Here is a 16,465-nt window from a genome sequence, read left to right as displayed (position 1 = left end):
GGCGCAGACAGCGGGGCCAAGATCCCCGACACGGAAAGGGGCGGAGCCAACCCCACAGGGGAGGGGAAAGGCAGCACAGAAAACCCGGCACCACAGCCCTTCTCCAGACAGGGCTGCAGGGCTACTCGCTCTAAGCCCTCCACTTATGCTGCAGACTCCAACGAGGCGGCAGGGGTCACCTCCAGTATACCCTGAGCCCCCATCCCCGTTCCTACAGCCAGCATCACCATGGCTCAGACCACCATTGCCCTTCCTGGGCTTTGAACCCCTGGAGTACTGCCACAAATCAGTCTCTCCATTATCTCAATCACCCAGACGATCTCGCTCCCCCAGACGCAGGGGGTATGCGCCTCCAGAGTGGTCCAGGTCTCCATCTCCGGAACAGTGCCCGTGTTGCCATGGTCGCCCCTATCATGTGGGGCATAGACACCATAGGCATACTCCCAGGGACAGATCCCCCCAGACGTTTCAATATCCCCGAGGGCAATCGCGGACGGGGACGGAAACGCAGATATCTCAGGGGGAGTTGATTCTGGAACCCCAAGATTTTCCCTCGCAAGTATCTAGCGAGAGGATGTATCCCCGTCAACAGGACCCAGAGGGGTCCAGAGAGGCTTACCCTAGCGGTTCCTCGCTATCTTCCCCTGATGAGGCCACGGCCCCAGGGGACGTCCATCCTCCGGACGATCTCAAACAGTTCCAAGAGCTGTTTAAAAGGGTGGCCTTCACGCAAGGCATCCAAACAGCAGAGGTGCAGGAGAAACACCATAAGCTCCTTAAAAACCTGAGACCTCCGGCCTCTTCCAAAATAGCTATTCCGCTGATGAAGCAATCATGGAGTCCGCCACCACAATATGGCAGACCCCTGCGTCCATTCCGCCGAAAAAAAAAGAGAGCGGATAAGAAGTACTTCGTCCCGACGAAGGGCATGGAGTTCCTGTTCAGCCACCTGCAACCAAATTCTCTGGTGGTGGAATCGTCTCAACAGAGGTCGAAAACTTCTCAGTACAAGACAGGGGGAACGGACAAGATGCCAAGAAACTAGAGTTGTTCGGCAGAAAGGTCTACTCCTCCTCCTACCCTACTGTTGAGAATGGCAAATTACGCAGCGCATCTAGCGAACCATAATTTCGACAACTACTCCAGGCTGACTTCCCTCATGGACTCGCTTCCAGAGGGCAAGAAGCCCGTGCTCAAGGCCATCGTGCAGGAAGGCTACGCAGCCTCGAGGACAGGAGTTCAGATCGCCCTAGTCGTAGCGGATACGGCAGCACGCTCAACAGCTACAGCAGTGGTCATGAGCAGGGAGTCCTGGCTCCAGACATCGGGTATCCCGAGGGATCTGCAGGCGAAGATCGTTGATCTCCCCTTTGACACGCAGAAGCTGTTTGCAGTATTAACCACAGCGTCCCCAGTACCACAGGGGCTACAAGCAAGGGCGACATCAACAGCACCAACAGTACAGAATTCCCAGGCGACGTTCTCAACAGAGCTGTGCGTCCTCGGGGCAGGGCCAAAGGCCACAAGTTTGACACACAGATCGAGGGCTGCACTATCACTACCATTGCGCAATGTCATCCGAAGCTACTGTTCCACCATCGCCTCCGACCATTCTATGACCAGTGGCAAAAGATCACCACAGACAAATGGGTACTGGAGATCATAGCCATGGGTTACGCGATTCCCTTCCAGTCGCTCCCACCGCCACGACCTCCGCCCAGACCCCACCTAAAGGATGCCTCCCATGAAGCGAGATTGAAGCAGGAGGTAGGCCATCTTATGCTTATAGGGGCAGTGGAAAGAGTGCCGGAGCAACTCCGAGGGAAAGGGTTCTACTCAAGATACTTCCTCACAGAGAAAAAGACTGGAGGCTGGAGACCTACTGAAAGGGGCCTGGAAGGAGAAGGTACTTCGCATGATACGCGTCACAGCAGACACATTCTCTTCGCTGTGCCTGGTCATCAATTTGGCAAAATCAAAGATAGACCCCGCACAGGACACAGAGTTCATAGGGGCACATATAAATTCCATCACAGCAAGGGTTTATTTACCAGATGCCCGCTTTCACGCCGTTGGTTCCCTCGTGCAAGTCATCACCTTCAGCCCTATGGTGCTGGTTCTGATGTGCTTACAGCTGCTGGGCCACATGGCAGCAGCAACGTTTGTGGTACATAATGCCCGATTGCATAGGCGCAGCATGCAGCACTGGCTGGCGAGCGTCTACAAACCGGCAGCACACTGTCCACAGGGTGGTGTCGCCCACGACAGAGGTGCGCAGATCCCTGCAATGGTGGGTGAACCCCAAGAACATGCTAACAGGGGTTCTCTTTCACCAACCACAAATATCTGTTTTTCTCACTACCGATGTCTCCCACATAGGGTGGGGAGCACACATGGGCAAAAAGGTGACGCAAAGATTGTGGTCCTCCACGGAACAGTCACTGCACATAAATATACTGGAGCTCAGAGCAGTGTTCAATGCCTGCATACACTTTCGAGACCATATACAAGGCAAGTAATCGGAATCAGTAGAGAGAATACCTCCACTATGTTTTGTATAAATCGGCAAGGAGGAACTCAGTCCCGTGCCTTATGTGCGGAAGCAGTCCGATTGTGGAACTGGTGCATCGCCAACAATATAACCTTGAAAGCCTCGTATTTACCAGGCGCTCACAATGTGAAGGCAGACCAGCTGAGCAGGCGCTTCGCACTCACACACGAGTGGCAGATCTGTTCCGATTTGCTACGACCAATTTTTCATGCATGGGATTTCCCCAGGTAGACCTGTTTGCCACTCAACACAACAAGAAGTGCCCACAATACTGCTTCAGGGCAGGACTGGGATGGGGGTCCCTGGGGGACGCATTTGCAATCTCGTGGAGGGGCTCCCTGCTCTACGCCTTTACTCCCACAGTGCTTATCCACAAAGTCTTGAAGAAAGCCAGGAGAGAGAGAGCCCGAATGCTCCTAGTAGTCCCCACGTAGGATCGACAGCAATGGTTCCCCTTACTCCTGCGCATGTCGGACCGTCCACCGATGCCCCTCCCGGTGGCGCCGGATCTGCTCACGCAAGCCCAGGGGTCCATAGTGCATCCGCACCCCCGAGGCCTACGACTACAAGCATGGTTAATCCATGGCTCAGCTCCCTAGAGAGCACGTGTACGGAGGGAGTGCAACAAGTCCTAGAAAGTAGCAGGAGGACTTCCACCAGGAAGCCCTATAAGCAAAACTGGACTCGATTCACTGTATGGTGTTCTACCAAGCAATTAGCCCCCCTTGCTGCGCATGTACCTGTAATACTAGAGTACTTAGTGGACCTCAAGAGAGGCGGACTCTCCCTATCCTCGTTGAAGGTCCACCTTGCCACTATATCGACTTTCAGACATGAAGAGGAAGGGCACACGGTGTTTGCCCATCCCATGGTTACCAGGTTCCTCAAAGGGCTGATAAACCTATACCCCCCTCGGAAACCGCTTCCACCTTTGTAGAGCTTGGACCTGGTGCTTAATGTGCTAACGGGACCACCGTTTGAACCCTTAACCACAGTTTCCCTCCGTCTCCTTACGATAAAGACGACCTTCCTTCTTGCAATCACGTCAGCTCGCAGGGTGAGCGAGCTTGCGGCAGTTATGGCAACGCCACCCTGCACAGTAATTTCCAAGGAGGCGGTAACCTTACAGCTGCATCCAGCCTTTGTTCCCAAAGTTTCTTCAGAGTTTCATATTAACGAACCTATAGTTTTACCCTCGTTTATCCAAAGCCTCATAACTCCAACAAAGAGGCGTGCCTACACCTCCTGGACGTGAGGAGGGCGCTGGCTTTCTATATAGACAGGACTAAGTCCTTCCGGAAAATGGATAGACTCCTAGTCTCTCTTGCTCCCAAATCAAAAGGAGAAGGTCTCTCTTCGCAGAGAATCTCGAAGCACATCGTATCCTGCATAAAAATGTGCTACGAACTTAGACTCCTTTACTGGCCCCACCTAGGGCTTACTCCACTAGGGCGGTGGCGGCATCAACAGCCTTTTTCAAGGGCATTGCGCTAAAAGACATTTGCAGAGCGGCGACCTGGTCATCCTATGACACCTTCGCCAAGCATTATGCCCTTCACAGGGTATTCCAAGAGGATACCCGTCTCTCGACAGCGGTCCTCTCGGGGACAAGCTGCACATAAACCGATTACCCACCTCCTATCTTGGGTTACTGCTGGGTAGTCACCTATCGTGGAGCACCCACGGGGACACTCGAGGAAGAAGGAGAAGTTACTCACCGTAGTAACGATGGTTCTTCGAGATGTGTCCCCGTGGGTGCTCCACCATCCGCCCATCCTCCCCGCTTTGGATCTCTGTTTAGTATTTTTCAGGAGCATCTGAGGCGGTTGGTCAAGGAACTGGCGGGGACCGGATCGCACATGCAGCCAAGAGCGTGCAACGGAGCGGCGCGCGCCGGCGCATGGGCGGTCTGGCAGAAACTGCTGAAAAGATCCGACCTGCAGCGCTGGGGCGAGCCCAACACCTATCGTGGAGCACCCACGGGGACACATCTCGAAGAACCATCGTTATTACAGTGAGTAACTTCTCTTTCCACAGAGTTTAGTTTCCGGGAGAAGCTCAGTTATCCTCCCCCATGGAGTTAGAATACTATCTTTAGTTCACAAAGTGACCTATGGCATTTATAGACAACAGAAGTGTATTGCTAATCCCAGTGACTAGCATCTGCCATGTCTCAGTCAAATAGTGTTTTGAGTTTCCATGCTTCCTTGGTCACTCATCTGTCACAAAAAGTACTGAGCTTAACATATGGTAGTGAATTCCACACTAGTTGTTTCTTAAAATGCTAAATGTTAAATAGATAAAACATTTTAAAAAAATTCACTGCATTCCCTCATTTGTTGGTTGTTTATTCACAGGATAATTAGGAAGCAAAACTCATCATTTCATGATGTATAATTTTATCTCATATCTTTTGAGTGTTCTCTAAGTAAACTGTACAGGTCAATTTAATTCCATTTAAGGCAAAATCTCTCTGATTTGCCATCTTCCAGCCTCCCATGTGTCTAATATTTTCATTGGCTTTTTCTACCTTTTCTGTTTCTATTACGGTAAACCCTTGAGCAGAGCAATTTCAGTTTGCTCCTAACTTGCATTAACGTGAGTTAAGTGGAAATGGAAACTGCCCTGTCTCTCACAGCTGGGAGAAACTGTGGCACAAGCAGCTGTGTGCCGCCCAGCTGGGAGAAGCTGGGGGCTGCATGGCTGCCCTGCCCACTTCCCCCAGCTGCCTGCTCCCCCAGCCAGGGGATCTCCCCCACCCCAATTTATGAGAAACTTGATTTACGTGGAGGTTGCCCAGGGCACAGCCTCTGTGTAAATCGAGGGACTGCTGTCTGTCATTTTTCAGTTGAGGTCGGAAAAGCCGCACGTTGTATTTTAACAAAGTGAACAAACTTTTGCCTGTTCTCTTCCCTTTAAGTAATACAGGATTTGAGCCAATAACAAGCAGTGATGCTGAAGTACATTACTTGGATATGTGGTGTTGACAGAGGTGCTGCCCTTTGTTTGAGGCTGAACTGAGCTGCTGTTTCCCTGTTTTTTTTCCTCAGCAATACTTATAATAAATGCTGAAGACTGCATTCCACTGAAAGAGCATGTTAATCTCAGTGTTCTGTGCACATCTCTGACCTCATTCCTGCCAATCGGCGTTGACGTATCACACATGGAAAAAACAATGTAAAAGCATGTTACTATCAAGTATTGTATCAGAATTTGCATTCTTAGAACTTTGACTCATTTCTTGCTTGAGCCTCAGTTGTTGCAATGGAACTGTTTGGCTGAGTAAGGATTATTGAATTAACTACTGATTAAGCCCTAAATTTAGGTGGTTTGTAGGTTTTCTAAAGCTTTTTTGGAAACTCCGATGAAATACACCAGGGCTTGCTTTCTTCTGGAACGCCCCAGAACAGCGTTGCAGCACATTTTTTCAAAAGCTGGCACGGCAGCTGCATCCAAGCTGCATCTGGCTCTTTAAGAGCTGTCTGCAGCTCTGGACACAGCTGCCTCAACTGTCTTCTCCTCTACTTTCTTTCCTCCCTGAAATGCCAGCAACCATGTGGAGGAGGCAGGGCAAGGCACCAGAAGTAGGGGGGCAGCTCAGGGGCTGCACAAGGGGCAATCCTGGGTGGGTGGCCTCTGGGAGGGGCATCTGGGGGGGCGTGTGGGGGGCAAGCCTGGAGGGGCAGCTAGGGGGCTGGATATGAGTGTAAGCTGCTGGGGGGTTACTTGGGGGAATGGGGGGTGGGGCCCCACAGGGGAGTAGTTAAGCTGCTGAGGGGTGGTGACTCCCCCAGGAGGCTGGGAAGCCCCTGGGGGACAGCTCGCGGGGGGGCTGCTTAAGCCACCAGGGGGCTAGTTAGTAAGCCACTGGCAGGACAGATTGGGCCCAGCATGGGGGTGGTGGTAAGGGGCACCATGGGGGACAGCATGAGCCTTGCACAGAGCAATTTGGTCTCTGAGTACTGCCACTTTTTTCCTAGGAAAAAACACACTGAAATACATAAAGAAAACCTTTTATAAACACCTTTAATGTTATATTTTAATAAAAACCCAAACACTGCACTAAATATGAAGTCACACGTGGCCTGGTTCCATACCTTTTACATAGCCCCAACTCCCTTTGACTTCTAAGTGAGAGGAAGACTGGATTGGACTATTGGCTATTCAGCGGCATAAGGATAGTACTATTTGGCTTTTTTCATCTCCAGAGCACTTTTCAAACATTAACTGCTGTAGGCAAATCTCTTAACAGCCTGTGAAATAGGTAAATAGGTATTTCATACCCTTTATATGGATGAGGAAATTGGCAGAAGGGGTAAGAGTGAAATTCTAATTCCATTTGTTTCAGTTGAATTCTTGCCTGAAGACTACAGGAGCTGGCTATAAGGAATTGCCAATGGTCAGGTACAGACTTATTAAATAGTAACAGAGAGGAAGCTGTGCTAGTCTATACACTATCAAAACAAAAAGCAGTCAAGTAGCACTTTAAACACTTTTTAAAGTCTTTAAAAGACTTTAAAGACCATTTTGCTAGTCTTTAAAGTGCTACTTGACTGCTTTTTGTTTTGAGACTTATTAAAGTTAGGAATAAAATTACTGAGGTTCTTAGCTCCTACGCCTTGGCTCACATCACTAGGTATGACTGACATATGCTGTTTTGGTCTCTGAGTGCAATAGGAGTTTGGATCAAAACGACACGAGTGATTTAAATCAGCAGGTACAACTAAATGATATATTTATCTTGGACAGAAAAAAGGAGTTTGGTGGATTTTTGAATCATCACCATTTTCATGACCTATGCAGAAAATTGTCTTTTGTAGCTGGATATTTTGTTGTAGCGACTAACACTAGCCATTATGGAGACAGTGAAAGGAATGCTCGAGTTTTTACAGAAATGGGGATCTAAATAATATAACCCATGTAAAATATCACTGATGTGATTAGCTTAAACTAAGTTAAGTTAGTTTATTGTTTCCCTATCTCTTTCATTCAGTTTTTTTTGAAAGATACCAGTTGACGTCTCTGAAGATTAAAGCCCAAAATTTATCCACAGAGAAGATATGGCACAAGTAGTTGCACAGCCTGACCTATAAGCTTTTTTCTAGTCTAGAGGGAATATCTCTAGATGCAGGTTAAGCCTCCATTCAGCCCATGACTTCTCTACTTAGGCTATGTCTACACTACAGCATAAATTTGAATCTAAGGCCCTTAGCTCAATTTTAAATTGTGACTGTTCACACATCAAATACCATTATTTTGAATTTAGGTAGGGTGCTATGGCCGATATTCTTGCTCTGACAACCCAAGTGGGAGTGCTGGAGAGTTTGATGTAAATGTTCGGATTAATGGTGGTGTGGAAACTATTTAAAATGGTTTTATTGGCCTCCCCAGGGATCCCACAATGTCCCACATTTGTCCATTCCGGCCCGTTGCATCTCTCGGGGGCTGGCTGTCGATGTGGAGAAGCCTCCCCACTGCAGCAAAGGTTTTGGGAGCTGGCTGTTGCTGTGGGGGGGAGGGGGACACTTCCTCAGACTGCACCAGAGGAAGAACCCAGAATGCTACAGGGTTGGGGGAACTGTGGGATGGATTCTCCCAATGCACTGCTGCAACAGTCGATCTTTGGCAGTTTAGTGTGGTAGCGCTAACTAGAATTACTGGGGAATTTGCAGGGAGGTGAGGATACTCAAATTCAACTGTCATAAACTCCAGCGTATCTCGTAGTGTAGACAACGCTTAATAAGACTGCTAATAAGCAGAAATTCTGAGGGTGGAGGCTGTGATGGGGATACTGTGTTTACTTGGAATGAGATTTAATTTACCACCTTTTTTCACAATAGTTACCATACCAGCATTGGACATTTTCACGCTGAAGTCCTAGAGAGGAAAGAGGAAATTGTGTAATTACCTCTCTCCTGAGCCATTCAGTCCCACAGGCTACATCTACACTAGAACATTTTGTCAACACAGCTGCCCTTTTGTCGACAAAACTCCTGGAACGTCCACATTATGAATGCGCTCCGTCAACTTAGTGTCTGCAGAACTTGGCGCTTTTGTTGACAGCCTTTTGCCTCTCCCACGTGAGGCAGAAAGCCGTTCTCGACAGAATCTGTCAACAGAAAACAATTGTCTGCGCTCTGGGGGCGGGAGGGGAGGGGCTTTGGTCGGCAGAACACTCCTCCATGGTGCCGGACACCTGCCCAGTGGGACGCCCTGCCCACTGCAATCACAGTTTTATGGTCTCTGCCTTTGGCCATTCTTAAAGGCACAGGGAGCCCTCGAAATCCTGTGGCAGGATCTGGGAAGCATGGCACTAGCACAGCAGCGCACTGCTTTTCCCCAAGCTGCATGGCCACTCCTACCCAAGGCAACCGACGTGGTATCGAGTGAGTCACCCTGTGACTGCTCCAGGGAGCAGCAGGAGGGGTTTCAGGAATCCCCCACAGGGCACAAAATGCCAGGTCCTGCCTTGGAGCGGGTCTGAGCTACAGGACCTCGAGAGCCTCTGGGCTGAGGAGCTGATCGTGCTGGACCCCTTGGCCAAATGGAGGAATGTCTTTGCCTACGCCAAACTGGCTGCTGCCCAGACGATGGATCAAGTCTGGGTGAAGGAGCTCTGGCAGGGGCACACCCGGGCCCGGAACGCACACCAGAGGTCAGGGTAAAGACTGGCCTCCTGTCCCTACATTGAGAGTTCCACGAGCTCCTGCTGGGAAGAACTCCTCCCCCAGGACATCCACCATCAACATAGCTGAGGAGAGCCACTGCAGCCGGAGAAGGGACAGCTTGGCACCCTGCCGGAGCTGGAGCTGGACGCGGGGTCAAAGGCCGGTGAGGGCCCACTTATCATTGCCCTAGCCTCAGGCCTGTACAGCCAAGCGATGTCCAGCGTGTCCTTGGACCTCCTCGAGGGACCCTCCAGTAGGTACCCCACACATCATACACCCCATGGCGTGGGGTTGGGTGCAGATGGGGTGTGCCATGAACCTTGATAGGCTGGTTTGGGTGGGATCTCATGCTGCATTCCCAGCACATGCAACCGTATGCAAGGCAGTGTGTCCCACCTGGACCCAGCAGGCAGCCCCCATGAGCCCTAGGGCCCCACGTGTGGGGTGCATCTGCCCCTGCCATAGCTGAAAGCAGGCCAGCCACATGCATGACAGCCTGACCCCAGACACACGGAGGAGTTTGGCTCCTGGCATGCAGGCATGCCTGCAGGTGACAATCAGTACCTGCTCCTGTAGACAGCACTGTGAGCCCCACCCTTGGCGGGGGCTGTGGAGAAGGACAGGCTGTGCCCAGCTCATCTGCCACCCACACAGCCACTCCTCTGTGACTGGACACCCACCCCTTGGCCACTAGCCTGTTGAGTGGTGAGGGAGGGGCCCACAGCGGTCAACACAGTCCCCAACACACTGGGGAGTCCGCAGGCAGTAGGATCCGCTGTTGACGACACACATGCCAGTGATCCCAGGACATCCCTGTCCCTTGGCCCAGGGGGTGGTGGCTGCTGCTTATGGTGGGTGGGGGGAAGGGTGTTAGGCACTGTCTTGTGAGAGTGAATCACCATCTCTTTTCCTTGTCTTCCTTACAGCTGCACTATCTGAGGGCCAGGCCAGCCCCATGACCCCTCCAGGGCCAGACAGCCTCATCCCGGGACTGGAGCCAGGCAGCCCAGGATTGGTGCCTGAGGGGGCCGGAACTCCATCACTGCAGGGGCGCGCCCACAATTGCAGGGGCCATAGCAGGGCTGATGATACCCTGCGGGCCTACGTGGCCACCTTCAGGAAGCAGACTGACCTCTAGGAGTGGCAGCTGCGGACTGACCCTGGAGTGGTGGACGTGGGAATGGGAGTGGCAGATGCAGGCCTGGGACCAGCTTTTGGCTTGATTTGATGCCACCACTGCCATCTGGCAGGCCTTGTTGGCCTAGGCACCCACACCCCCTGCCCCTGTTCCCCCACACCCCCTGTTGCTGTCACTAGCCGGTGGCACCAGTGCTCTGCAGCTCCTGTAGTGAGCGACTGCCATGGCTGGTGCCACTTCTCCCCAGGCCCCCCCACACCATGCCCATCCCCCCACCATACCTGTCCTCCCTGTTCCCCAGACCCCTCTGTTCCCCCTGCCAAGCTTGATCTTGCAGCAGCACCCCCGCACCTCTCTACTCCCCATGTTTCCGGCCCCAAGTCAGCTCTGATGGGCTCCCTGGACCTTCGGCACAAGGGGATCCCACAGCTGATGCTGCTCTGTGTCCCATTGTCCCACAGGGTCATGGCCTCCCACCTCTTCCCTGGACTGATGACGCCCGCACCTCCTGTCCTAAGCCCCCCGCAACCATGTTTGGATGCCCCCCATCTCAAGCCCACCCCTGCACATTGTACATAGGTTTTTTTGCATGTGTATTTTTAACACATTTTATCTTAGTTCAAGTAAACACATTATTTGTTTACAATCCCTGTGTCCCTCTTTAGTGCAAGGGGTGAAGGGGAGGGGACATGGTGAGGTCAGGATAGGACTGTGTGCCTGAGGCCCCCACCTGGGAGTACCCGGGGAGGGTCCTTGGGAGTAGTTCTCCTGTAGGGCCTTCTGGATCTGCACCTTGTCCCTGTGGACTGGAGCTGTACTTGGCTGTTCATAGCTGTGGCCAGCATCCGCCTCTGGCTTCAGGAGGAATGCCTCGCTCTTCAGCTCCACAGTGTTGTGGAGGACGTGACAGGTGGCCACCACTTGGGGGACACTGTGCTCCCCTGTGTCCAGCCAGGTCAGGAGGCACCCATACTGTGCTTTGGGACGGCTGAAGGTACACTCAACCTGGTTCCATGCCCAGCTTAGGCAGACGTTAAACAGGTCGTGGACTGGGTCCTGTGTCTGGTGAACAAGTGAGTCAGGGCATGAGGGGCTAAGTGGCATCCCCCACCATGTACAACAGCTCCTGGGAGGGGACATAAGTGTCTGCCTCCATCCTCTGGCACAGGCTCGCGTTTGAGAACACCTATGCATCACGTGCCTGGCACAATCACCTGACGTAAATGTCCTGGAGCCGTCCCTGGTTGCCATCCAGGGCCTGCAGCACAAGGGGCTGGTATCTGCTGTGGTTGATGCACCTTTCCTCACTGTGGTCTGGGGCACAAATGGGGATGTGAGTCCCATTGATAGCCCTGAAGCAGTTCAGGAACCCCAGGGCGGTGAAGCCAGCCGCAACAGCATCCAGGTCTGCGATGCGGATGACCCTTCGGAGGAGGAGCGTGTTGATGGCTGTTGATACCTGCAAGGGGGGGAGAGCAAACGTGAGGGACTGTCCCTTTCTTTCCCCCTTCTCCTGGGCTCTCCAGGTGCCTGCCCCATCTCAGCATCGTCTTGCCTCCCCAGTCCCATCCCTCACACCTGCTTCTTGAGGGTCCCCCTGGGTTGGGACCCCCCACCCCTCCCCGTGCGGGGTCTGCAGACTGAGAGTGCCTTACCTACATGAGGACAGCCTCGATGGTGGACTTCCCCACTCCAGACTGGTTCCCGACAGAGTGGTAGCTGTCTTGAGTGTTGAACTTTAAGAGGGCCATGGCGACCTGTTTCTCCAGCAGGATGGTAGGCTGCACCTGGGTGTCCTGTCTGTGAAAGCGGGGGGCGAGCTAGGTGCAGAGCTCCAGAAAGGTGTGCTTTCTCATTTGGAAGTTCTGGATCTTCTGCTAGTTGTCCCACTGCCCACAACCTCCAGACCTGCCTGATCACAAGTGGGGCACCGTGGGAGGGCTCCTCGGTCCTGGTGTCATGGGGTGGTGTGCCCCAGAAGAGGTGGTGGACAGGCTATGATCAGCATGAGCAGCAGCTGAAGAAACTGGGAGTGGGTCCAGTGCAAGCCTGGGGACTGCTCTGGCATCTTGGCAATCTGGACAGTGCAAACTCTGTCACAGAAAGCGTCTGAGCCCTGCAGTAGTTATGCTGTCCCTCATGGAGGTAGGCAAGCTTCAGCACAGGCAGGAAACAGGTGTCTGAGATGCAACCCTGTCTGGTGAGGTTCTGGGGTCTGGCTGTTCTCTGACAGATCAGATCGCTTTTTTGATCTGCTTTCTCGTGTGAATGCACTGCTGACAGATGTTTTGTTCGAAGAGCTCTTCTGATAGTAACTTCTGTCTACAGAAAACACTAGTGTAGATATAGCTATATAGAGAGAGGGCCATTGACAGAGCATGTGAGTAGATGAGATGGTCCACTGGATGTTGACAGAGGGAATAGCCAGTCGTGGTCCCAACTTTTCAACTTTTTTTTTTTTTTACTGGTTCTGTTGAAGTCAAACAAAATCCCACAAATAAGCACTGGGAAGGCAGTTAGGTAAAAAGTGGGGTAAAAAGAGGTGGCAAAAGGTAAATAACTGGACTGTGAATGGCTATTTGCAAAAGCACAGAGCATATGACCGGTGAGATGGGCCACTGGGACATTGATAGAAGAAAAGCAGTTTGGGTGTTTGGGGAAAGGTTATGACTCTCACAGTGAAGAGGTGTCATTTGTGGATGAACCTTCAGGAAATATTTGTGGTCATCACAATATTGAAGAAAGGGGACAAGAAAAGGAAAAAGGTGAAGGTGGGACAACTGGGTGAAGTAGGACTTTGCAGTTCTTGGAAGGAGGAGTTGATTATATTTTGGAGTGAAGCAGTGTGGTGTTGAAAAGCTTTTTGTTATGGTGATAACTTAAGAGTTTATTTTTCTAACCAAATACTGAATGTTTATATAATATAAAGTATTGTTCCTGACAAATTTTTGTTTTGTTTTTCTTAATAAAGTTTAATGTGTAAGGGTATCTCTATTGTGTTGGTTTGCCTCTGCCTCTCATCATAATAGGCAAAGCCAAGCTGAGACCTGAGTCAATGTACACATTCCTGTTATAGTTCTCTGCCATCACAGGAAAATTATTGGATAAATCAGATGCAATAAAGTTAAGAAAAAAGAGCGTAATATCTGGAGACTGGGAGAAATTATGTACAGCAGTGACTAGAAATATGTACATTACAGTTTAATAGGAAGATTTAGAAAGGAGCTCTATATTAATAGTGACAGTTTGAAGGGTGGTTTGATTGGCTAAAAGAAGAGCTGGCCCAGTTTTGATTAACAGATGCTTTTAGCTGAAATAAAGGATATATATGCTAACCATCATAGTTAATTTTAAGTAGTTGAAATAAGCTTCCTGGATGCATCTGTTTTTATTCTTACCATACGGGGGTGTGATGTACATTTAATTTACCACAGCAGATAATCTGTGTGAATGTAGGTAACAGACTTCAGTGGTATTTTTGCTGAAACTCTCTAATCTGTAACTCTGTCATCTGGGCAAGGTCCATAATGCAGTGTGATTTGAGTTATCTGGACAGCCACTTTTCATGGGTGTGGCCAAGTTTCCTGTGGTCCCATAAAGTTTGCTTACAGTCGCCAGTCCTGGCTCTTAGTGTTCTGTGCTGTTATTAGCTGTAATTTACCCCAAATGTTTTCTAAGAGCCCAGTAAGTAATGGAAGTGTGGATAATGCTACTAGACAATATTGACCTCCCATAATCCAGAAAATTCTCTCATCTGGCACCAGACAGGTCTCAAGGGTGCTGGACTAGAGAGGTTCAACCTGTCCTGGTCTCTCTCTCCACTTGCCTCCCTGTCCTGAAATCTATTGAGCCGCGGCATGGTCCTCTATGCACACGTTTTCGTCACATTATATGCTATGTATACACCAGTCTAGATGGAACGCAGCCTTTGATGCTGCTGTCGGTGATTTGGTGATGCATTGACTCTGGCCTCAATTCCTGGGTTTGGCTTGTGAATCACCTAACTTGAATAGATATGAGCAAGCACTCCAAAGAATTAAAAAGGGTTACTCACCTTTGTAACTGGTTTTTGGGATGTGTTGCTTATATATATTCAATACCAATCCTCATTCGCTATTGTCAGAGTAGCTGGCAAGAAGGAACTGAGGGGTGGTTTGGTCAGCAGGGTCATATATAGGGCTCCATACCAGTGCCACTCCAGGGAGCAGCACAGCCGACTTGAGTAGATATGAGAAACGCATCTTGAACACTGATTACAAAGGCAAGTAACGCTTTTTTCCCAGATGCCATTATTGAAAATAGGTCACTGGTATAAAGTTTGTCATCTTGTTCTTCTGCTTAAACATAGTCACAGTATCTACTACAGAAACACTCTAGTTTCTACACTAGTAAGTTCTTTTGAAAGGTTTTCCGAAAGAAGGGGGCTCTTTCGAAAGATCATGTGGAGTGTCTACACACAAAAAGTGTTCTTTCAAAAGCAAATCGAAAGAATGCAGCTCTTCTTTCAAAATCACTCTTCCTTTCCTGTTTCAGGAAGAGCACCCCCTTCTGAAAGCTTCTTTAGAAATAAAATGTGTAGATGCTCCATGGGTCACTTTTTCAAAAGATCAGTCCTCACAGGGCCTGATTTTTCAATCCCTGGCCCATACGTTCAAAAGAGTGGGGGCTGTGTGGATACTCTCTTTCAAAAGAAGTACTTTTGGAAGAGATCTTCTGGAAGGGCTTCTTTTGAAGGATCTCTGTACTGTAGATGTAGTCTCTCTCTCTCTCTCTCTGTGTGCGCGCGCGCGCGCGCTCTTATGTGAATAGTTAATAAATTACCATTTTCTAGCTTTTATATAGGAATATGTGTAAAAGCCAATGCATTCTGATACATGTCTTTATAGACCTATCATACATCACTTTTTAAGTGTTTTTTTTTTTTGACCTTATGGTAAAATGTTATGTCATGTCTGGAAACCAAGGACTTCTGAAACCCTATTTAAATTGCCTTTGCATTTTTCTGTGAATAATTATATTTCATGACCATTTGCCTCAATCTAGGTTTGTACAAGTCAGAAACTATGCAGTACTTTGAGGAGGAAAGTGAGTGATATTGAGACCCAACTACCAGCTCTACTTGAAGCCAAAATGCTTGCTGTATCAGGTAAGGCTTACATGATAAGAGAGACATGTTTTCGTAACATTGTCTCAGAAAACGTTTAGTGATGCGGATATATAATAGTCATTCTGAGAATATGGTATTTTCACAATAGTCCATATGCATAAATATGTGATAGGTAGATTTCCTGACTTTAATGTGTTAAAAAGTATGTACCACTCTTCAGTATCTGAAGAGCCATAAAAATAACAAATAAGTATAATAATTACATGGATGGGTATTAGATTACACTGTAAAATGAAATACAGTAATTGTTAGCTTCAGCATTTCAGATCATTAAACAGCTAATGTTGGCAGCAAAAGAGCAATTTGGTCCTTGGAAGAACTCGTGTGTATTATTTGCAACCAGTGAAACACTGAATGTGAATACAGAGCCTGATTCATAACAGGGTGCATGGCACTTATTGGGGATTACTGAACATTTACTAAGGGAAAAAGACCAAGTATAATTTTGTTTCTAAGTTAAAGAGCTGGCTTTTGTAATGCAATAAGTCTTTCCCATACATGTAAATAGATACCACTCCATTAAACACCTGCTAGAGCGCACAAGCCAAAATAAAAGAGGCATTAGATTCAGGTGCAATATATTCAGATTGAGCCAAATTAAAGAAGAAGACCAGTGTGTATTTTATATGTTCCAGAAGGACAATTGACCTGTGCTGTGGCAATTTACTCCTTTACTTAGAAGCTATAGTATTATTTACAAAAGTATAAATAATTTTAGAATGAAACATCATGAGGCATCACATGTATTGTTTTCTACTGCTTAATAATATAAAACTTGAATGCATACTTCAGGATCAAACAAAATCCAAATGGGAATAACTAAGACACTGATCCTTCAAGTTTCCATGCTCTTCCATGAGTCCTTTACATGAGCTTCTTTTATGTAGCTTGGATAAGGATTCCAGTGTCAGAGCCGTAATGGATTTTCTCGTATGTTAAAA

The 16,465-nt window shown here is 49.1% G+C and overlaps 1 protein-coding gene across 1 annotated transcript in view; it reads left to right on the top strand.

Annotated features, from left to right (window-relative positions):
- Positions 1-16,465, top strand: part of DISC1 (DISC1 scaffold protein) — a 381,004-nt gene that overhangs the window by 125,626 nt on the left and 238,913 nt on the right. The window contains exon 8 of the mRNA XM_074990175.1: positions 15,401-15,503. Coding sequence (XP_074846276.1) covers positions 15,401-15,503 — 103 coding nt within the window. The remainder of the gene's footprint in view (positions 1-15,400; positions 15,504-16,465) is intronic.

Source organism: Carettochelys insculpta, chromosome 3, assembly GCF_033958435.1.
Source record: "Carettochelys insculpta isolate YL-2023 chromosome 3, ASM3395843v1, whole genome shotgun sequence".
NCBI classification, from domain to species: Eukaryota; Metazoa; Chordata; order Testudines; family Carettochelyidae; genus Carettochelys; species Carettochelys insculpta.
This window is presented reverse-complemented; position numbering and strand designations above follow the sequence as displayed.